At 42.9% G+C, this 23,579-nt stretch overlaps 1 protein-coding gene across 3 annotated transcripts in view; it reads left to right on the top strand.

Annotated features, from left to right (window-relative positions):
* AIDA (axin interactor, dorsalization associated) overlaps positions 1 to 23,347 on the top strand; it is a 28,634-nt gene extending 5,287 nt beyond the window's left edge. The window contains exons 3-11 of one of the 3 annotated variants that reach the window (XM_061475489.1): positions 5,465 to 5,518; positions 7,663 to 7,717; positions 12,976 to 13,039; positions 13,472 to 13,578; positions 15,292 to 15,303; positions 18,042 to 18,164; positions 20,741 to 20,863; positions 21,329 to 21,446; positions 22,204 to 23,347. In XM_061475489.1, coding sequence (XP_061331473.1) covers positions 5,465 to 5,518; positions 7,663 to 7,717; positions 12,976 to 13,039; positions 13,472 to 13,578; positions 15,292 to 15,303; positions 18,042 to 18,164; positions 20,741 to 20,863; positions 21,329 to 21,446; positions 22,204 to 22,300 — 753 coding nt within the window. In that variant the 3' untranslated portion in view covers positions 22,301 to 23,347. The remainder of the gene's footprint in view (positions 1 to 5,464; positions 5,519 to 7,662; positions 7,718 to 12,975; positions 13,040 to 13,471; positions 13,579 to 15,291; positions 15,304 to 18,041; positions 18,165 to 20,740; positions 20,864 to 21,328; positions 21,447 to 22,203) is intronic. The other 2 variants (XM_061475490.1, XM_061475491.1) reach the window with 2 other exon arrangements.
* Positions 23,348 to 23,579: the final 232 nt, after the last annotated feature.

Genomic DNA, 23,579 nt, shown 5'->3' with positions numbered 1-23,579 from the left:
CCTCCACCATTCTCAGCTATAGGCATCTTTACAGCATGCTTCCCCTCTGTGGATGCTTTTGAGAATATGGTTACTTCATGAAAGTGAAGCTATTAATCTCACAGCTGGAGGCATCATCTCCTGTGAATATGGGAACCAGAACCGCAAGGGCTTTGCTTCCAGATGTTCCCTGAATCCTGTGGAAAGGACCTTGGACCAGACTGTGGAAGTGAGTGAGGTCAGCCATGAGAGAAGGCCTGGGGGGCTCAGGAAGCAGAGATAACTGACCTCAGATGTTACATGCGCAACTGCGATCATGTCTTAAGGTGACAGTCTTCTGTAAATAAAAAATGAGTGGCTGTTTTGAATCCTTGCAGGGCTATATGCCTGGTTCTAAAGCTGATACAGAAGAGGTTGACGTTTCTATCTCGCGCTTGTTTGCAGATCAGTGAGGGGCTGATGCACTCAAACTTTGTGCCTGGTTATCTAATGGTGGTGCCTATTTCATTAGCCACATACACAGACAGATTACCCAACATTTTGTTGAGAGAATATTCTCTTTCTCTTCCTTGCCATGAGGAATTCTAGTCACCACAAAAAGTAAGAGTCTTGCTATTGCTTTGAAAGGAACACTGAAAATTCTTTACAGAAAAACCGTTTGGTTTGATATTAAGCTCCTTGCTGTTCTGGGTTTCCCTATTTCTGCAGGAGCTCAGCCATTCATTGCAAGTACCATTTACTTGACACATAGGAGTGAAGTTTAGCACACTTCTGGGTTTTCAAGCAGTTTGGTTAAATAGAAGTGTATCTTCTCTCACTACTCTTCAAAAACATCTATATACCAAACCCCAAAGCTACCTTTGCTCAACTAAGTTCCTACCACTGCGTGCTATTCCAGCATGCTCTTTCCTCCGGGTTCCTAATGTCTTGTCTTTCTGATGTTCTGTATGTCATGTAAGAGCCACCTCTTAATTTTAATCAGTGTGAAAGTGCGTGTCAACTTCAAGGTTTGCTTATCTGGTATTACTGACCAGGAGTGCCCACAGAATTCCATGGATTGGAAAAGGCAAAACTGTGAGGCTAAATGTTTTCCAGCTGCTTGATCTACCCTCGTTCCAGTCTGTGTAGATTTAGAGCTAGCTGTTGTCCAAAGGACCATACGTATGGCTGAGAATTACTGTGACACTGTCGTTGTTTCTTTTACTTGACATACTCTGTGGAGAAGATGGATTTTCAGCAGTGTACCAAGGGAAAACTACTACTTTACAGCTACAGAGAAAGGACAAGGCTAGGTTAAGATCCTCAGCCCCATCTGTCTGTATAAACTTTTACCATGTTTGGGTTTATTTCATGCGTCGCAGGTGGTGTTCCAGTGCAGATATGGCCACACCATAACTGATGGTATGTTACTTGCTTATGTAATCATACCATGTGTTAATCTAACAACACTGACAGATACCACCAATTTCTTTCCTAGGCATACTGTTGTTTATGGTAAGAATTCAGACTTCTAAATATTCATATCTTGCCTTTTTTGTTCTCTATCTGAAGGGTCTATTTTGAAACACTGTGTGCTGGTTCCCTTGGTAGAGCAGTCTCCGGAATTGCTGTTCATTTCTGGATTTTCATTTTCTTTTGTCTTATATCTATTGCTGGACATAATTCTGGAGTTCTAGTCCTTAGGGAAGGCTCTGTCTTGACTTGGATAACTGACAGTGCTGGAGTCATCCTTAGTGATTGTGAATTTTGTTGAAGAATTTCTCTGCAGATAAATATTGTAAAGAGCAAATGACTGTGTTTAAATGTAGTCAACCTTTCAGGAGGCTGTGCAACAGTTTCACTACCTTGAAGCTGCGTGTATGAGATACTCATACAATTACTGGTGGATTTACCCCAGTTTTACCCTCTGCATCCTGCTGTTGTTTTACCTTAATTGCCTAACAAAATCCCATCTTCATTCATGATCTACCACTGTGTTTTGCTACTTGAATTGTTCCAGTTAGGTTTGGCTATGTTTTCCACTTGCCTCCAGCTATAGTTAGTCTCACTCAGTTCTCTATGCAGTAAATTTGACCTTTCAAGCCCTCTTCTAACCACAGTTGTTGCTTCTCGTGTAAATGTTTTTGTGCTGGGCTGCATTTTCTTTGGTATTAGAAAACCATGCGCTGCTTTATGCAACGGTAACTCACTGAAATAAGAGCACTGTTGAACACTCTTAGCATGATTCATTAAACTACTGGTCTCCTAACAGCCTAGACCTCTCTTTAGAGCCAAACTCCACTCTGGCTCTGTATTTATGCAAACATCTTCGCTTGCATTACAGTTAGCACAGTCATTACTCACACGACTGCACTGAAGAAACCTTGACTGTGAGATCAACTGACTTTTTTCCCTTTCTAATCACAAGTTTACATAAAACTGAATCTTAACTATTGTAAACTAGCAAGGTTAATTATGACTTCAGTCTTTCTAATGAGATGCAGGATGTTTTCCCTGCTTCAAAAAGGAGCCTTTGCATGGGACAGTTGCAGCTGAAAATGATAGCAGTGTTCAGCTGCAGTTTTAACTTTTGGGCTGGGTGTGGTCCCTTAAAAAAATAGTTATGAATAATGCCTGCTGGGAGCTTGCCATGTTTCAATAGATTCCATATAAAACCTATTCTTTACTATTTTAAGACTTCCAAACTCTCTTCAATTAATCTGTTTCTAGAGACGTTATTGCCCTTCAGCCCCCAGGAGCCAGAGGACACACATTTTGTATTGCTGTTTGTCCTAATAGGAAGTACGTAGTTCAGGCAGTTTTAGGAATACACAGTTATGAATCTGCAGGATAGGGAGCAGGGGTGTTGGTGTGCTTATTGGTGAATTGGCAAAGGAGATAGGTGTTGAACAGTGCTTCTTGAGACCTCATTTATGGTGTGGGCTTAATGCTCTGCATGTGAGACCAGGAGGAGAAGAGCCACTTGAAAATCTGTTTCCATGTTCTGATTCCATGCTGGGGCACCCTGGGAGCTTGTGGGCCTCTGTGTGGTGCAGTCAGAGGGGGAATGGGCATGCTCTTTGCTCAGCAATCAACATCCAAACCATCCAAACAGCTGGGCTTTAGCAAATGTTAGAGCTGTAGTCAAACCTCTGAGATTTCCCCTCCCTCCCCAAGGGAACCGGTGGATTCCTTTCTTTTACCCATTACTTCACACCTTCCTCTTTAAGATTCTACCTTTGCTGCAAACATATCTTTCCAGATGTTCTCAAGTGTGAAAAGGAATTCCTTTTGTTACACTGCAGCTGATGAGACAGACAGTGCATTCTCACCCTACTGACTGAGAATCTGCTTCTGTAGTACTACCTGGTGTCCTCCCATCCAGCTTGAAGATACATGTAAATACACAACACCCATGTGTAGGTCTGAAAGTGTCAAAATGAATCCAGGACTGTACATACTCCTTTGTTTTTCAAAAGTCTGTGGGTTTCCAAGTTATGCTGGAGATCCAGCCATGAAATCTCTGTTAGGTAGCAGGATTTATTTTGGAGCGGTAGAAGTTCATTGACTGAACCTAGACTACAAAATGAACCTTCATGGAAATGGAGCTGTAGTGTGGGAGCTGTAGTATTTTTTACTCTGCCATGCTGCTTGCAAGTATACAGTCATGATGCTCTGTATTATGATTCCCAAACAGCACACTGTAGCTGCATGTGCTGCATCCCAGGAAGAGGAGAAACAGTATGTGCCCTGTGCTGGTAAGCATCACTCACTGGTTTGCTGGAAGGTGCTCAAAAGAACTAGTTTTCTTTAAGACCTCCATGCAATCAACAGCATATAAACTGTGAGGATGTAAAGTCTGGGCTAATGTCATGTTCCACCAGAGTGTTTAAGAGAAGAGGGGATACCAGCTGGGGAGAAATGGCTTTGAAAGCTGTGAGGAGCCTATGGTAGAGGTGAAAATCAGGTGTCTGAGGCTTTTACACACTTCAGCTGTTGGCTTTGCCCTTGAGGTATTGGCGTCTGACCTGCTCATCATTCAGCTCCTGAACTCTTTCAACTGGCATAAGGTGAACTGCAACTGGAGCCGCTTAGCTTTTAGCACAGCCTGTTGGAACTAGGGATGGCCGATTGAGAAGAGAGTTGTGACATCCCTGCAAGGAGAGTCAGGGCAGATGGCTGGGAAAGCAAGTCTCTTTTTTTATCTGCTGCTACAAACCTCTTGGAGCCCTAAAATGTAACCCTCTTTTAAAGGGATGTTTTGCCTTTTGGCTGGTATCTCACAACGTGCCAGATGCCTGTACTCTTGTATTCTTTGATGCTAGAGTTGGGCTCTAGGAAATCTTCCCTCCCCTTTGCATCCAGCTTGGGGGGGGGGAGCTGGTTTTATACTGCCTGATTTAAAAGGCGAGAATGAGTTACAGGTGTGTATTTCAACTTTAATCTTCCTTCTGGGGGGAAAACTCATTTTGGAAATAAGCTGCTTTTCTTTCTAGCTGCATTGTTGCTGTTTTTCTTGCGCTATAAATGTTCCACGGAGCATTTTGAATTATATTTGGCCCTTATCTCTGCAGATAGTTGCAGTTTTTCTTCACTAAAACCTTTTAGTTGATGAACAAACACATGATGGTCAGGCAGGGTAAAACATGCCTTGCAGTTGTGCCCAGTGATGTCCATTATGGAAGTTTTAACTCCTCCTTTCAGCTGGTAGTATTAGAAACAAATGTGGCTGTTGCTGGAGCTTCTTGTTTAGGGAGAAATAAAAGCTGAAGTAGCACTGTCTTCAAAGTAAAGCTGCTAGCAACAGGCTATTTTGAAGCCTTTCCCTCTTGTACATCTTTAAATGAAAATGAGAAATGATTTCCCAGTTGTACTCAGAGATATTTTAGGTAATGACAAGTGTGGATCAATAGATCTCATGCTTCACCCAGATCTCTTTAAAACTGCAAAAATAGAAAGCTGGAAAAATAATCTGCCTTTTTACTTCCTCTCCCACCAACACCCACAACAGTGGCCTGTGTTTCAGTGCTGAGATACTGGCTTCTGGAACTTCTGAGGAGGCATGACTTGGTCTGCTCTGGGCCTGATAGATACATATATATACCCATATACTATAGGTATAACTCCTGTAAAAGCAAATTAGAACACGTTGCCAAGGTTCTCAGAAGGTAGTTTGGTTGGCTGTAGTTTTAATCTTCCCTTTCACTTCAGAGCAGTTGAGTTTATAAACGATTTATGCTGTGGTAGGCATCCTTACAGGTTCTGCTGGGTGAATGACCCCTGTCTATGGTAATGGGCTGTGGGAAGGGAGTTAAACGGCAGATGTAATGTTCCATCTCTTGTGCTTTTCTTTTGCTTGTGTATAAAAAAGCTTTTGATAATAATAGATCTGAAATGTTTTCAAGAAAAAGCTGTTGTTTGTATTTATATTTGTTTATAAAATGTGAATGTGGAAGAATACAGTTTCTGTACTGAATTAGTAATATAGTTGTGTTTTTCCTTTCAGAAAACCATAGCTAAAATTGCAACATGCTTGGAACTGAGAAGTGCAGCTTTACAGGTACAGCTCTTTTTTCCTATGTGACTTCATACTTCAGTGATAAGTAACTGTAGAGCTGTTGAAAGCTAGTTTAGGGTATTCAGACATAGCCAGAACTTCTGAAAACAGAGTGAGCAAACTGCTGAGCCCTTGGACTTTCCAGATTGTCACTGTGATTCCCCAGGTGGCTGCCTTAAAACCTTTTTAAGTGCTTATATGAGTATGTATTGGGGTTTGTACAGGAATTTAACCACTGGTTTTGTGTCTTTGGTTCTTTGCCTTGTTTTCCTCCTTCAGAATGGATCAGTTTTGTCTTCCTGACCTGTGTGCAAGGGTAAAAAGATCTCCAGAGTGATCACTGCACTAATTCAGCTGCTTCACAAGTAATAATAGAGCATGAGGACAAATGTGTGTATAGAATAAAAATTACTTTTGTAACAGTCATGAAAATGGGCAGGTCTGTAGGCAGATGTGTGAAAGTAATGATTTAGAGGCTACTTCTTGGTCTCCTTTTTCTGGACTGAAAGTAGATGTCGTGGAAGTGAATTTCTTTTTCTCAACACAATCTTATCCCCAAAAGAAAAGGGAAGTGAGTCAAATTTCCAGAAGAGTGTGGATGGGGAGGGATGAATCAGCTGAAGCAATATTTGGTTTACTGCATTACCTCTTTACCAACAAAGAGTGGTGGCAGGCAAATTTTACATCAGGTTACTCACAGCAGTGCTCCTGAGTTCCTCATGTTGCCGTACAAGGTGCAGCAGCTATGTTGTGCTGCTGTCAGTTGCCCAAGAGGCTGGAGTATAGTGGTGATTTAGGCAGGATGCTGGAGCTGGACTGATGAGGTGGGCCTAAGCAGTCTTGAGGCTGTGCAGGGTTTGAAGGATTATTTGGGTAGCTTTACTTGTCTTTCTATTTTGATCTAACCTGGGGTGTTGGAGCAGCTTTGCACTTGGTCTGAATCACTGTGACAAGGGCAGACGTGTTCCATTGTGGGACATCTCAGAGCAACAGTAGAATATGCAGCAGTGTCATAACCTGCACAAGTGAAGAGATGATGTCTTGCAAGAGCAGTAACTAGCAGTAACTAGCAGTAACTAGAGGATTTTATAACCTTGTGTGAGGATACCAGAACTTCTCATCCACTTCACTTTGGCAAGTATTTTACTTGCTGAAATTTGTTATGGTTTCTTAGCAGAGATTAAAGTAGTTGAGTGTTTATCTTTCCCCATTCTTCTAATAGCATGGGTATAGCTGCTTTACTGTTCTTCTGGAGTCTTGCAGTAGGTCCCCAGTGGCATTTGGGCAAAATCAAGGGGAAAAAAAACTTAGGTCTTAAAGAAATATTGAAAACAATGGGTAATCTTAAGAGATGCCAAGGGTGCAATGACACAATAGGTAAGACCTGATCCTCTGCCTAAAAAAGGATGTCCTGTGTCAATCCGCTAACTTGCAGCACTTCTCTGATGACAGCTCTGCCACTTTTCATCTCAGAATAGGCTACTTGAGCTTTCCAAATTGCCAGTAATTACCTCAGAATAAAAGGTTACAGACTTCTCTGTGGAGTTAGTCAAACGGGCTCACTGAGAGGCAGACATGTGCTACAGACAGTGAGGAAATTGCATCCTCAGAGTTGGAGAAAGGAGAGATGGGAAGCCCTCTTCCATTTGCAGCAAGCTCTTAGCTGGGCGTTTTGTCAAGCTCATCCTATATACTGTACTTTCTACCAGTATTATGCTGTTGGACATGTCTTTTACTGTGAATGGTTCTGTTGGAGCATCACTTTGCAGTGCAGTCTTACAGCTGATCTTGCTTCAGAACAATCTGACTGGGGAAGAATTAAAACAAGTCCTCTGTCTTAATGTTCCTGTGTGTAGTGAGTATGAAAGAGTGAGTATGAAAGGTGCTTTAAAAGCATTTACCTTGCATTAGAGCTTGAAACATGGGATAGTTTTGTTCTCACTAAATGAGAAGTAATGTACTTTCTGACTCACCTGTGAACCTAGCCTGTGTTGAGGAGATGTTCGGGAGTCTTTAGGATGTAGCTTTGAAGTAATGTGATACACTTGAACAACAGAAGCACCTTGCATGCTTGTTCTAACATATGGGAGCTCTGTCTGAGGGGAAGATGCACACTAAGATCTAACTCTTTCTTTGTAATGTCCTAGTCCACCCAGTCACAGGATGAATTTAAGCTGGAGGATCTGAAGAAGTTGGAACCAAGTAAGTAGCATCTTTGTATTTTAAGTGAATGGCATTTATCATTACAGTGGAAAATACAACAGCAGCATGAATACCAACTGACCACAGTGTGGTTTGACAGTAATACTGGTTTATGTGTTTCTTCCAAATACCTGTTGCCATGTAGACAAAACCTGATGTATATCAAAGAATGTAATGTGGGTAAATTCGAAGTATAGTAGTCCTAATGTTTCAGATAATATATTCTCAAATCAGTAATTCTTTGGGTGCTGCTAGGTTTGCACAAAGTGGTAATTTCAGCTCTCAGTAGTACCGCACCATCAGCTGGGAAATCGACCTGCACGTTTCTTATTTGAACTGAATTTCAAGACTTTGTGGTCTTCTTCCCAGCAGCATGAAACTTGTTTTTTTGCATCTGAAAAGATTTAACTTGTGCTCTTGGCAGCCAATCACCCATCACCTACCACTGCCATGCCACCAGACTAACCAGGTTAAGAGGATGTGACTCAGTCTTTGAGGGGGTTTGTGTGATGCTGTTTTTTCCCAACTGATTCTTGGTCAGTTCTTGCTATGTCAATCCAGAAATAGCTTTTTCATGTAGGAAGTATCTATTTATCTGCTACATTTTCCTTTCCATAACACTGGCTGCTTTGTTCTCAAAGCATCCGTATGATCAGAACTTCCACCTCGTTATCAATATTATCCTGAATGTTAATGTTTCTGCAGTTCTGGGGGACCAGGACATGTGGAAAAGCTGCTTTCATGCTGGTAAAGCTCATTTTATTTTGCCTCTGTAACAATTGTAACACTAAGGGGGATGTTGGTGATAAATGTGGTGGGCAGGCAAGTGTTTCCGCTTCATGAATAAGCTGAGCTTCTCTGCACTTCCATTCTCTAAGTAACTGGCACAGGATCCCACAGGATCAAGAAGCAGGCATTGAACTGAGCTTCCTAATGTCTCTACCAAAACAGAGTCCAAATACTTTCAAACTATCCCCTGAAAACATAAAAGTATGTTACAAGATGGCTATGTCAGTGAAGGCCATAACTCAGGAAAGGGTTTAACAACGTGTTGGAAGTGTTAGGTCTTTCTCAGTATACATACTGCATGTCTGGCCTCTGCACCTCTGGTTTGGCATTATTTTGTATAGACACTCCTGCTCTCTGTTTTCAAAGTATTTAAGATGTTGTCATTATTTGATGACTGTGGATTTCAGACTCCATTGTGCACATGCCCTGCGAGTGACTGAATGATGGAAGGGGGAGATGTCATGTTTTAATTGATCAAACTGTTCTACAAATTGAAAGTGACTATTGAAGGCTTCAGTCAGAATTTATATTCTGCCAACAGACATCAAGCTTCCCTTGAAATGCTCCTTTTCTTAAAAGCCAGAATGTCTATTACAGAGCAACAGTCCTGTTGCTTCTCTTGCCCTCCATCAGAGAATTCATTGTTAGCTGTCAAAAAACCTGGTGAACAGTGTGAAGTGCATTCAGTCCATGCCTCATACAACAGGAAACTGTATTAAAACTGAGGCAGAGTGTGTGGCCATCGGTTTTCAAAGACACTGAGTTATTTTCCTTGGAGGAGAACGGGTGCTTCTACAACAACAATTGAACATTGATGCTCTTAATGCTGCTGTCTGACTGTGATTGTTCCAGCCTCTTTCTCTCTGAATCATGCCTTTGTTTTGTGGATTTTAAGTGTATCTTGAATGGAGTAAATCTTAATCAGGCCAACACCAATCTTCTCATAAAATACACTGTGAAGTGTTTTCATTTGTGTGTTGTCAATTTGCTCTTGTGTTCCAGTAGAAAAAGCTTAAAAATAAATCTGGGTTGGCAATGCAAAGAAGTGATTCCTTTGATAGGGCAGACCATTCTGTTAGGGTGGAATGAAAACAGCTATTCAGACAATTTGGCTTGTTTTAATTACTTTTGTGCCTGAAGCTGTCAAAATGCTCAGAAATTTGGTTTGGGTGGTGGTGTAACAACCACAGCCCTTAGTTTTATATATCTTGTGTTGTCAAGTTCTAACTTTTCCTATTAAGTTGCATTTCACACTGCTTGGAACGTGAAGCAGTTGGGTAGTTCTGTTTGTTTATAGGATTTGTCACTGAATCTTGTGTGCTAGAATAGAATATAGGAGGGTCTGTACATGCAAACAGTTCTTTTGAGACTACACTGTGTGAAATCATGGCTAACTCTGGATCCCAGAAATCCTGTTGTGAAAGCTTATACCAGTGTTGTTACAGATGGGTAGGCTGGGACGTGCCATGGGCCTGTGTTTGTGTGGATAACTCTAGGCACTAAGGTACTAGTTTCAAACTCAGTGTATCTGTGTTATAAGAGAAACAGATACTGGGTTGTTGTCATGGTTTAAGCCTGGCTGGCAACCCAGAACCATGCAGCTCCTCTCTCACTCCCCCCCCATCAGTCATTTTTCTCCTTCTTAGTAGCTGGTGCAGTGCTGTGTTTTTGACTTTCAGCCTGGGAACAGAGCTGATAACACCAATGTTTTTAGTTGTTGCTCAGTAATGTTTATTCTGACCAAGGACAGTTGTACTGGGGAGCCTGTATCTGACTTACTTTGTTTTGTCTATTTAAGAAAGAATAAATCAAGATATACAGGTATCATTTAGGCTGTCACTAAAACTGTAAGTGGACAGTGGTCTTGAGTTAGCATGTACTGGTGTTGATAATTTCAGTTAACATCTTTCAGGAGCTGATAAAATCAATGTGATGTTGTCCACGGCTGCTAAAGAACAGGCTGAAGAGCCTGCAGAACAGTATTTGAACTAGATTCCTGTTGGAAAAGCAACATAACTGGAGGCCACAGTGCTGGGATCTGCCCACTGGTTACACACATGGAGAACTCCTTGAATCACGTTCTCAGCAGCAGAACAGAGGGGAAGTGCTCTTTCTCCCAGAAGTGATGTGTGGTTTTAAAACAAAAGGCAAAAAAGCCCAAACCAACCTCTTAACACTTGGGTGTCTTACACAGCATTGGAAGGGAGATTCCTGTTCTCTGTAATCTAATGTTTTTTTTTCTGTAATCTGGTTATTTTTATTTAAACCAGCTGAAACTCTCCCCTGTGATACATGCAGAAGATTTTCCTTTTCTCAAAGGAAGATTGTTACGTTGCTTTTTTATTGCTTTGCTTTTCCTTAGTGACTTTAAACAAGCATTTCACCAGGCTGAGTGCTGTAGATCCACTTCTTACCATGTTGATTTTTAAAGCAGCACTTTAGTAAATCACTGTATAACAACTTGGCAAAATGATTTGCTATTGGTGATGACACAGAGTCAAAGCCCCTTTAATAACATGATCCACAGCTTTCTGTGGCAAAAGGCAGGAGATTCTGGATGGTGTTTCCAGAAGCGTTTCCGAGCATCCCCTCCATTACCAAGCCCAAGAGATGCCCGAAAGCAGCAGCTCCCGTGGGCAGGGCGGGTACCAAGACCCGTGTGCAGGGCTTGGCTCCGTGGCAAGAGGGTGGATGCTCAGCAATGCCTCCGGGCAGCAGCAGCAAGAATTTAGGTGCTGTAAAAACTTTTCCTCTTTTCCTGCGCTCAGTGGAGTATTTTATGCCCTCTAGTGATGGCTGAAATGTATTACTGGAAGGTTTTACTCGGTGGCGGCTCATTCACGTAGAGAGAGAATCTGTTTGCTGGGAAGAGAGGAACGTAGTGCTTACCGACCTTTGGAAGATGGGAGGAGAACTACTGTGATTTCTATTGCTTCTGTATATCGCGCCTGTGATCTGGAAGAGATCTCACTTTACTGAGATTTCGCTGCCTGGGTTTCACTTTCTGTCTCTGCTCTGATGCAGCTTTCCAAGAGCTGGGGAATTCTGAGTAATAAAAATCCCCTTCTTTCCCTGGACCTCAGCTGTGCTGGAAGGTGACTGGCTGCTATTAGTCGGCTGCTTTTCTGTTGGGAAGTGGCTGTGATTCTTGGCCACCATGTTGAGATCTGCAGTACCAGTTCCTCAGAGCAGAAGTCTTTAGAGAGAGAAAGAGATTTGGCATCAGTTTTGTCTGTCACCTCTCTGACTGAAGGGAGCTTAAAGCTTTCTGTGTGTTCAGGTGTTGTGTCCAGCTGGAATCAGGCAGTACCTCTCAGGTAGTGGTATAGAAATCAGAAACAAAATCAGAATGAGCAAAGGCTGGAAAGACTTTCTGGATTCTTTATAGTTTCCTGGAGGGATTATTTATCCATTGTAGCATGCAGATGGTGTCTGGTAAATTACTGTGCTTAGCAAGACAGGCAGGAGCTCTCCTACACTGCCTGAACCGCAATGTGCAGAAGCACAGTGTACAGAGGGGCAGTGGCTGCTTCAGCATAACTGGTATTTAAGTACCTCTAGGTATTTGTGTAGTTTTAACATTGTTTGTTCTCACTCACTAGTCCGAAGGGGAGATTTTCTGTGCTCTGAGAGGGCTCATTGCAAAGCTCAGTGAGAGGACTCAGTTTTCTACCTGCTCTGCCCCTGCCCAGTCTGGGATATTCCTTCTCTGGTAGGAGAGTGCCTCTCCCTGCAGGTAAATGTGTAGGTCCTCGTGCTGTCATGAACTGCTGATTTCTTTCACGTGCTTTTACAAGTTTTGCCTTTACTCATCTCTTGGAAATAACAGCTTGAGTCCCAGTTGCTAAAACTTGAGTAAGTTTCCAATACAAATGGCAAAGTCATGCTCCACTGGGTGCTGGAGTCTATAATGGGTGTCTCTGGGGCTTGATGCTCAGATATTGCACTGTGTCTCTTCTAAATTTTGCCAATCTACAAAAATCCGAGGGCAGACCAAAAAGTAAAACCAGACCAAAATCCCCACTGACAAGCCTCCTTTTAAACCCCATTCATGAAAGAGTAGGAAATTTCAACTAAGCAATGTCTTACCAGCACAGTTGGACTCCACAAATCCAAGCCTATGTTCCTTGCCTACAGCACCACCACCCTCCCTTCAACAGCCACCAAAGATTGCTACCATTACATTACAGTTTTTCCATGCTTCTTTTGGTCATCTTGTTTAAGTGTGGTGGTGATTATGTGCTGGAGTCGCCATTAGCCTGTCTGAATGTTACTGTAGCACAGCTCTGGTCAGGACTGTACTGGTATTTACAATGGCAGATGGTGGGGTTTTGTATGATCTGAATATGTTTTTAAATGCCAATACTACTTGTGTGAAGATGCTGTGAGAATGGACGTAGCTGTGCAGAGCAGTAGAATTAATGCTTGTTTATGGGTTTGGATTCTTATTTTTTCCCCCCTCTTTGCAGTCTTAAAGAATATCCTCACTTACAATAAGGAGTTCCCCTTTGATGTTCAGCCTGTCCCACTCAGGTAAGAGGGAACTGGGTCACTTCATGTACAGATATGTGTCTGAATGGGAGCGTAGCCTGGGACCTAGTGTACACCTGAAACACTGCAATTCCCAGAGCCACCTACTTGCTGCACTGCTTTGGGTGATCTGGTTAATAAAAGTACTTTTGAATTGTGTCTGTCTGGGTACCACCAAAAATCACACCTATGCTTTTGGTAAAATCAGGATGTGGCACATTCCTACCTCTCTCTGTATTGTGTCTTGGGTTTAGACTGTGCTTTCTATTGGGCTGAGCTCCTGCATTCTCTCTCTGAGGCTGTGGGTACAGGTTAATAAGTATGAAATGACATTAAAGCATGTTGGCCCTGCTCTATATTCAGATACTGAGCTGTGAGTTGAAAGCCAGATGATGAATGATCTTTGGTCTCATCCTTCTTTCTCATGTTTTCCAGGAAGATTTTAGCACCTGGAGAAGAGGAACACTTGGAGTTTGAGGAGGATGATGAGGAAGGAGGAGCTGGAGCAGGGTCTCCAGACTCTTTTCCTGCTAGAGTTCCAGGTAGGGGCACTAGCCTTGCCATGCCAGCCTATGTCGCATGTGTAAGTTGTGTCTCTGAGAAGCCTGTTTCTCCACCTGTGATTTGCAAAGTTTGGGTGAGGAGCAGCAGGCTAATGTAAACTCTGATGCTGTATTAGAGAACCACAGAGGTGGCTCAGCAAACAATATCTTACTGCAGAACAGAGGTATGGATAACCTGTGAGGGTGGTACCATCTACCTCAAATAATTAGCTTTAATTCCTATTCAAACTCAGTATCCTAATTCTATGCACTTTCTTAACTGTGCTACATTAAGTGTTTCAAATGCGTTCAAATGTAAATTGTGGCACTGTTTCTTCTGCAAGGAGTATCACATTCTGCTAGAGAGGTGATAAGGTGTTGCTGGTTATTTCTATTGCATCCTCTGGTGAGACAATGGTTTAGACTAAAGCCAAGCTCTGAGAAGATAAAAGAGCTTTGATTTTGATAGCTGAAGCTCTTGCCAGTGTGAAAGCACTCATGGAACTGGGTATACCTACAGATCCCGAAGGTCTTCCTGTAACTTCAGCTTTTGACAGTTTACCAGGTAAAGGAGTGGGATGTTTCAACAAGGTTCTTTTGGTTGGTGTAGTTTCTTTGCAGAGAAACAAGTTTCCAGTTTCAGAGCAGGTTAGCAAACTTTGTATTTCAGGAAGGAGACAACAAGTAGGGAAACTAGTACTGGAATTATACTTGAAAGAGCTGGATTGGAAGAATGCTGCATTAATTATGCCTGGAGAAAGCATGTTTTTGTCCTTGGATCTGAGCCAAAGCATGCTATAGAATAAGATCCCTGCAGGCTGTACTGATGTAGGGATGCACAGCCTACGGTTGCACAGCCTACAGTTGTTTATGCTAAATTCACAAGTAGGCTGTAATATATTGTGATATTTTTTTGCTGACATTTACTATTTAAATCCTTGTTATTCACCATGATAAATCCATTTATGAAAATGGATTCTGTGTATCCAAAGTACAGCAGAGAGACTTTGAGTAGCTCTTGGTATAGTGGTGAAGGCTGTGATCGTTACCATAGTGTCAACAGTTACCTCTGTGCCACTCAGAGCTGTATGTATATAGTGGACATGGAATGTGTGTGCTTAAGAAAGGCTCTAAGTTGATGATAGATTGAATTTATAGTCACATCATTTTTCCAAGTGGTAGCTAAATCAGAAAGAGGAGAAGTTTGGGGCATTTACTTTCTTACAGAATTATTCCTCAGTAAGACCATGCTTTTAAGGGAAAGTGAGAGCAGTGCCAGAACTTACTGATATTTTACATTGTCATCTACTTAATAGACTGCAAATCTAACCTTTCTGTTGTTGTTTTTTTACATTAAGGTAGATTTCCCCATAGCTACAATAATTCAAACTGTAAGGAGGTCTTGTACTACTTGAACACAGATCTCATTTTCCCACTGAGTGTAAATGAATGTGGTATTTCCTTACCTTACTGGAGGTTGGTCTGTTGCTCTTTCTCTGGGTTATAAGGGTTAAACAAAAGCAGTTTGCAGCTCTCTAGGGTGAGCCTTATGAGTCAAGTGGCCTTTCCATGTTGAATTGATAGAACTGTGTTCACTCTTTGCTTCTATATGCCTTTAATCCATAGTGCATAACTATTGTCTAACTGATCATGGTCTTGTCTTCTACATGCATGGCTTCATCGTTATCACATTGCACCATTCATCTAACCCAGGAGCCAATGAAGGTATGAAAACCTTTTAGTATATACAGTTATTTCTGTGATCATATTTATGTAGCTGTAGTGTTCTTCATTCAGCTCTTAGTTTCAACCCTCAAGATACAATCCTTAGTAACATTCCTAGTACATCTGTGGTGTTGGCATCTAGGTGTTGATTTGCGTTTGCTGTGTGTACCAGAAAGAGGGATGGTCATGTTCATTGAGCCACCTTTCATAGCTCTCTAGAAGTTCTACTCTGCTCATAAAGACAGCCTGACTTGCAGTGTAGCCAAAGGTAGGTGTAGCTAGATTTTCTTTAGTGGAACACACATTTTATGGGAAATCTGACACAAAGAGTACTTCTGTAGTTAGACATCTGAGCTGTGCAGACCTGAACTGACCAATGGCTTGTTGCCTCTAACAGCAAAGGTTTCCTGCCTTTCTCCTGGATATATACTTCTTTATTCCAGTGCTGTGCCGGCAGTGGATCCTTCTGTGAACCATTTCCATTTGTGAATCCAGCAGGAGACTTGTCACTTTTTCCCCTTTCTGTGAATCGGCCTTTGGGAAGGGAGAGACTGAACTCAGCCTACGTTGGTGGCTGTTGGCTCAGCTCACCTTTGTGTATCTGAAATGCACTCATAGGAGGTCACTCACTTCGCTTGTAGATGCTCCCTTTCCCCACTGGCAGTGATGCCCTGTGGTTTTGTCTGAGGTGGTTGGCAGTTTGCTCATGAAAGCCTCAGTGTGAGCCTGCTGAAGGTGAGTGGGCCCAGGCTGTGGTGGCAGCCTGGCAGTGTGTTGCCCAGCCCTAGCACAGTTATGTCATAGGGAGTTACTATCAGCCGGTGGCTCCTCTGTGGAGTGACTACAGAAGCTTCAGCAAAAGACCTGCTTGGGTGGTTGTGGCTTACATGAGGCAGGCTACGGTCCTTGGTCTGTTGCTGGCTTGGGTGCTCCTCCTGCTGAGGCAGAGAGGAAACTGTGTTCCTTGGAGACCATCTGTCCTTCTGTTCCCTTACCAGCTGGAAGTGAGCTGGACTTTTCTGTTTGTTGCAACTCTGCAATTTCACACATTCTGGAAAGCATTTTTCAAGAACAGAAGAACTTCTGCCACTGTTTTTTATAATAGATGCCAGTCTGATGCATCTTTCAAATGATTTCTCTGCCAAGTATCCCATCACTTAGTCCTTTGAAGTGATGGATAGGAAAACTGAAGGGTACAGTTGTTCTTCGCTCTTGGGGGCATACTGCTTTTAGGAGACAACAGAAAGATGGCAGAGCAGAGAGTTTTGTGCCTACAAGGACAGGTTTGCTTCTACCTTCATTTAGATTGAAATAAGAACAACTCTGTCTTTGAATATCTGGTCAAGAGAGACAGCAGGGTTAACTGGAGTGTGGATGCTGCTTTGCAGAAGTGAGTGCTCTCTAGTAAGTTTCCCTTCTAACATTTCTCATTCTACAGTCAGAAGCCTGTCTCATTACTTCAGAATGGTGGGTCAAATTCTGCCATGATATGTTGTGGTGTGTCTGCAGTTGCAGTAGCTTGGAGGTTGTGAGCCTGCTAGCAGCCAAGATAGGGAATACAGACATGTACTACATCATAGGTGTGAATTCAAGCCTTGCTGGTGATCCTGAAGGAGGGACTGGATGTAGGAATGCTCACAAAATCTTGCTGAAGTTGTGGCTCTACTTCCAAGTGCAGAATACACGGTCCCCTCTTGCAAAGCCAGTCTCTCATACAGGACAGAAACTCCTTGCTGCTTCAGTTCGTCAAGCAGATCAAGAGGGGAAAAAAAATACCAAGAAAAACCCATATTGGACTTGTCAAAGGAAACTATTACTTTGATTCTCAAGCCTTGGAATAACGTTTATTTTGTAATTAGAAAACCAAAGCTTTAAATCAAACTCACTTTTGAGTCTAAGCATTTTCTGACTTGGTGCTTATTCATCTCATACTGGACAGAGGCCTGAAGCTTGCCAGTTGTCATTAAAAGCAGCATGAAAAAACCCACTCCATTGTTGATGACAATCTGATGGCTTTTAATGAACAGTTTGGCTTTCTTGCCAGCTCCACACTCTTCCTCAGTGCTGTGTGGATGATTTATGCTGATCACGAAGCGTTGATACTAAATGTTCCTGATGCAGAGCTGGGAGCACCTTCCTTAAGGCAGAAGGGAACTCAGGAGGTGCAAATGCTCTTTATTCCTCATTTTTCTTTAAGTAGAGGACAGGAGAACTTGAGTAATTAAGAATTTCTGTTCTGGTTCCCTTCTGTCCAATGGGATTTGCAGCAATGCCATTTTCCTCCTTACTCTCCCAGGCTAAACCAAGCTATGTTCAGTGGGGTGGGACTCCTGATTAAGTGTCTGAACTTCCTGCAACTGTAGATTGAATCCAGCCTTCCCAATTTAATCCTTGAAACTACATGAAGTGAGCTCCATGAATGAGTTATTCTGCGTGAGAGCAGGAAAGAACACTTGAAACAAAGCTACTCTCTGTTCTTATGCATTAAGTTGTTGTGAATTCATTTGACTTGTGGCAGTTCTGTTTTGTTGGTTTTGGTGTGGGCTTCGAAACCTGTCAAAAGCTGTACAGACTTTCCTGTAGTACTGTGTACTCTTGGGATATGAATCCTTGGGCTTTGAACCTCCTACAGAGCACAGCCTCTTCCATGAGAGCTGGTGGGATAAGCAAAGCCTCTGCTGTAAGATGACACAAAGGGTTAATAATTAATAACACTACTACTACTTTGCTCTTTGCAGGTACTTTATTACCCAGATTGCCATCTGAACCCGGGATGACATTACTCACCATAAACATAGAGAAAATCGGTCTGAAAGATGCTGGGCAGTGTATTGATCCTTACATCACTGTCAGTGTGAAGGGTAATGATTTCTGTTTCTTGCTCCTCATTTCTGCTTTGGAGGGAGTGTGTTTTCTAAAAGCTGTATTGATTTTTCAACCTGCTGGGAGAAATACTCCCTGGTACTTGCATTTCCTGTTGTGGGCTTAAGGCTTCTGCTTTAATCAAGAGAGGAGACATTCTGTAGTTGAGAGATCCTGGGAGGTGAATCCCTGCAGCAAACACATTAAGCTGTGCGCTCTGGTGTGCATTCACTGTGCAGGGAGCTGAGCATCAGTGACTCTTCACCAGTGACAGAAGCACTGTACTCCTCTATTCCAGCTTCTTCAGCTGACTATTAAGCAGAGATCTGTTTGGACTGCTTGTACTCCCCAACCAAATACTGGGCTTTCTGGAACCACAGCCCACTGACTCCATTTTTGCTCTGGTATTGAACTAATTTTTAGTAAAACAAAAATCATCTTACCAAGGCTTAAGGTTTAGAGGAATGGGTATGAAGCAAAGCTTGCAAGTGAGATAACGTATAACATTTGCTTTAGCCTTGGCAGTGGAATATTTCAGCCAAAGCCTGGTGGGCTAAGAGCCTCCCCCTCTGAGAGCCTCCTCGACTGACAAGAGTGAGAAAGAACCTCTCTGTCAGTCCATGATAGACAACATTAGGATTTCTCACTCTTTCACATGACAGCTTTTGCTTGAGGCTGAGATTGTTGGGATTCAGGCTCTTTCTAGTGAGATCATCTGCCTCTTCTCTTAGCAGGAAGCCCCTGTAGTCAGAACTGCTTTCCATACCCTGCCCTGCTTGACTTCTGCTTATCTGTAGTCTTTTAAGGTATATGATTTTTTTGCTTATCATATAGAAATCTGTAGCTGAGCCAACAGCCTCTTGCTATTTTCAGCTGCCATAGTGACCTTGTACGTGTCCTCTTTCAGCGTGCTACTGAATACCAAATGTCAGGATAAAATACTTGTTAGATGTGTGATCAAGTGCTTCCTCCAGCAAACAAGCTCTTTGGCAGAAGCAAGGGTCACACGGTATTGGATGTCTCTTGAATCCCAGTGGTGTTCTCAAGTATTACCTACCCAAATACACAGATAGAAAGATGTAATCCTGTTTTCTCTGATTCTCCCTGGACCTTTGAGGAATTCACCTGGTTGGGGTGGAAGATGAAGCATGACTCTTACTTCTCCCCCAGAAGATACAACTGCCGTCTTGTGTTTTCTGCCTTGGAAACATGCAATATTTCTTTGTTTATGCTGCATTGCCTAAGGTTTGCTGCATTGCATTTAGGTTTTGTAACTGTTCTTTGGGCTCCATTTCTCTAGTCACTTGTGGATCTTGCTTTGCCTCTTGTATGCCAGAGAGCCGAGGGATGGGCGACTTCAGTGGTGGGGATGGCTACATGGGCGTGGGTTTAATCAAATGTAATTCTTCCATGCTGAGTTTCTCTTGGCCAACAGGAAAGTACCAGCCCCCTGACAGGGCTTTAGCATTGTATCCTGGAACTCATCAGAACTTGTAACACAAGCATTCGGTGTTCCTTGCTGCTGGAGTGTTTGTCTGTCTTAACTTATTACATGTCGTTAAAACTGGTGCTTGCCTTCAGGGCTAGCTCTCCTTTCTGGAGCTAAGGCAGACTGTATTGCCAGGCTTACTTTCCCAACAAGTCTTTCTGTTAACTTGTGGTGCTCTATTTGCAACCTCCTATAAATGATGGCTGCCATTAAGACTGGTGACTTTTTATACTTTATTTTTTGAGATTTTTGGTGAGGAAGAGTAACTCTGAAAAGTCTTTTCTTCCTATCAGGAGTCTGAGGGCACTTAGTAACTGTTTTCCTTCATTCTATACCAGGCTGCTCCTCTACAGGCCTGGGGAGAGGTCTGTTCCTGATGCCACACTGGTGGTCCCAGCCTACTCCTGGGACAAAGTGCATCAGTGGTGCTCCATGGCCCCAGCTTGTACCCCAAGCACACTGCACGTGTTCTGTACTTAGGAGGCTTGGCCTTGTCATTAGCAGCTTTGCTCCACCTGGGGGAAAGGGATCACTAGCGAGAGAAGGAGTAAGAGGACAAATGTACTTGTGTAAACAATGGAGGCTTCTTGAAAAACAATGTTATCTGTGGTGGCTGTGCCCACACAATACAACCTGTGGCCGTCGGTGGAGTCCAGCCGTGGCCCCAGCATGCCTCTGCCAGTACAGAAACCAAGAGGAGTTCTGCATGTTGAGTCCAGGCAGCTCTGCTGGGTGTGCACATCGTGTCTGAGCTGTGCCTGCAGATCCTGTGTGCAGGGCAGCCTTTGGTGCTTATCTGTTCTAGCTTTCTGGTGCAGAAAGAAATGTGCTTTTAAAAATGAAAAGAGGAATAATTCCAAGCTTTCATCTTAGATATTATCAGAACTTTACTTGTTTTCATGTTGCAATCCAAAAGAAAACTCACTTGCTGAAGGAGCAGGATTGCCCCTTTCCTGAGCTTAGCGAGAAAATCCAGATGGGCATGAACTTTTTGTGGCAGCACAAGGAGTGATTTATAAATGTTTTAAAGCAGTAGCTTGAAGTTGAAGAAGCTTCTGCCATTCTCACGCTGTTTCTTTCCTGCAGATTTGAATGGGATAGATCTGACTCCTGTGCAAGACACTCCTGTGGCTGTGAGGAAGGAGGACATGTATGTCCATTTTAACGTGGACATCGAGATTCAGAAACACATTGAAAGACTAACAAAAGGTATGTGGCATCGGAGACCAGGCACAGGGTCCAGGAGCTTTGCAGGCATAGACAGACAGCAGCCTGCTCCTGATCTAATAACCAGGCTGTGCCTGAGCTGCTGCTGCAGGGCTCTAGATCCAGACAAGGATAAAAATAGACCTTTGCATCCTGTTTCTTGCAAGTTGGTCACTGTGATGACTTGCAGACAGGGGAGGAATGAAGAAAGATAAATGCAGCAGTCTGCTTTACTCCAGATACTTGAGCTGCCTTATCACCTTCTTAGCCATTGGAAATACTGTTACCTGGATATGAGTCATTGAGTGAAGAGCAGAAGCTCTTGTGAGCCTTCTAAGAACATGGTACAGCTTTTGAATAAATAACACAAGTACTGGACATAATTCCCTCCAGTGTATGTAGAGCATCTTAATGGCAAGCTAATGGCCCTAATTGCTAACTTCTCTGTTAAACCATTTTTCTCTCTAGGTGCAGCTATTTTCTTTGAATTCAAACACTACAAGCCTAAGAAAAGGTTTACCAGCACCAAGTGCTTTGCTTTCATGGAGATGGATGAAATTAAACCTGGGGCAATTGTTATAGAACTGTAAGTGATTTGTGATTATAGATGCCAATGACAGAGGAAATGACCTAGACCTCAGTTACAATGTGTGGCTCGTTGCATTCTTGGAGTCGTTAGATGGACTTCCATAAGGAATATTCTGCTTTTAATAAAGAAGGGAAGATAAAATGTTTTTAGGCAAATAAAGTGGCTGGAGGCCCTTCTCAAGCTAGACTTTTTCCAAATAAAATGCTGGTGTTTGTAACTACATTTTCGATGAAGTTAACAAATTCTGCATGGCACACTTTCATTTTGACCTTAACTTGAGCATCAGTCAGCTGTAGGTAAAGAAAATCAACTCGCACAGTCTTTTGGTACAGAACTGCTGTAGAGGAAATCTGATTTGAGACTTGGGACACTGCTCTGTAGCTGAATGTTATGAACATTTCAAAGCACTGTTGGGTACACAAACCAATAGATGAGGCAGTTACATGGCTGTGATGTGCATCCTGCCCTTGCTGTGTGGCCGAAGGGCTTGAGTGTGTGTGGGAAGTTTGCAGTTCTGGGTGCTCAGGCTGTGCAAGCAGGAGGGCTTCGTTTGAAAACAGAAATCTTTGGTTTGTTAAAAGAAGAATCTGGAGAAAAGAGTGGTTTTGAGTGTCTCCTTTTAAGCTGCTCACTATTGTAGCTTCCAGTGAGTCTTGTCAGATGTATTTAAAAGATTAAGGTAATAAGATCTGTACAGGAGGCACTTTTCATCTCCCCTCGCAGCCAGATTTAACTCACTTTCTTGTGGTTACAGGTACAAAAAACCCACTGACTTTAAAAGGAAGAAACTGCAGCTGTTGACCAAGAAACCACTTTACCTTCACCTCCATCAAACACTGCACAAGGAATGACCCGCCCTAGTCATGAGACTTCTGTGAACTGCACCACCGGTCGCGGTAGCTGTGTGTAGTAGCCTTCGCAGGGCAGGAGAATGACTAATCATGCCAGTAGGTCAGAAGGGACCATCACACACTGCACAGTACTACTTCAGGGTCAGGGGCAAGCCACCCTTCCAGTGCAAGATTAGTTTCTCAGTATCTTCCAGATCCAGGTTTTTCTGAGAGCCCTGAAATATTTGACTGCTTTTCCTAATTTTTGCTGTTTATCACTTTTTATCTTAACCGTTATCCTTTTGCCTCAAACTCCACCTAAGGATGGAGACTGCCCCTTTGCCAAACCTGTAGCAATAAAGATGTGGCAGGCCTACTAACTGTTTACACTTGCTGTGCTATTGTAGTTCCTCTCATCTGCATTTTGGAGTCCTCTGTAGTGGGCTGGGTGGGAGAAGACCAAAAGGAAGGTGAGGTGGGGTGGGAAAAGGAGCTTGAGGTGCTGCACGTGCTTAAAGATGAGAGAGAGGAGGACGCTGGTCCAAGTGGGGTGGCCACAGAGGAGCTCCACAGGCAGTGGTTCTGCTTTGGTCAGGCCAGGAGGACAACTGCAGATGAGAACAAACAACTGCAATTGAACAGCCTTGCCTGATCCACTCGTGCTGAGCTCTGGGTACCTGTTACAGTCCTTTAATTCACTGTTACTCCCTCATAGAGCTGATTCTTCTGTATCTCGTCACAGATTTTCAAAGGTAGTGGGGGATGGAGAGAGGCGGTCACCAGTTCAGTGCCAGCAGCAGAGCTTTTTGGTACAGCAGGCCTGGCTGGCATGTGGTCCCACCTTTGACATGAAACTGCTGTTCTTGGAGAAACTGTATGCAGTTTTCTGCCTGTTTTGTGCAAGTCTGGAAACTTAACTCTAAAAATTACCTTTTAATGGAAGTAGACAGGATTATCATTTATTTTCTGTATTTGGGATTTGGTGTGTAATAAGCTGCAGGACATTGGCTTATTATGGCACACTTGCATTCAGTTTTTGACCTAATAAAGGGACAGAAGTAGAACCCAGTCAAATCTTTCCTATATTTGTGTGGATATTTAATACAGTAAGGTTTGAAATACTTCTTGCATATCTAACTAGTGCCTAAATACTCTGCTGTGCTAACTGAAGACCCAGCCCCCAGAATAGTGTCCATTATTGGGTTTATTTTCAAGTTTGGATGCAGCTGCATCACCAGTTCCTCTTTTCTGTCCTGTAATCCTGAGGTGTTACATGATGCTTTAATGGAAGGGATGTTAC

This window comes from Pezoporus flaviventris, unplaced genomic scaffold (assembly GCF_033815535.1).
Source record: "Pezoporus flaviventris isolate CSIRO_AGI_PZ_B2104156 unplaced genomic scaffold, CSIRO_AGI_Pfla_v1 ptg000083l, whole genome shotgun sequence".
Lineage (NCBI taxonomy): Eukaryota > Metazoa > Chordata > Aves > Psittaciformes > Psittacidae > Pezoporus > Pezoporus flaviventris.
This window is presented reverse-complemented; position numbering and strand designations above follow the sequence as displayed.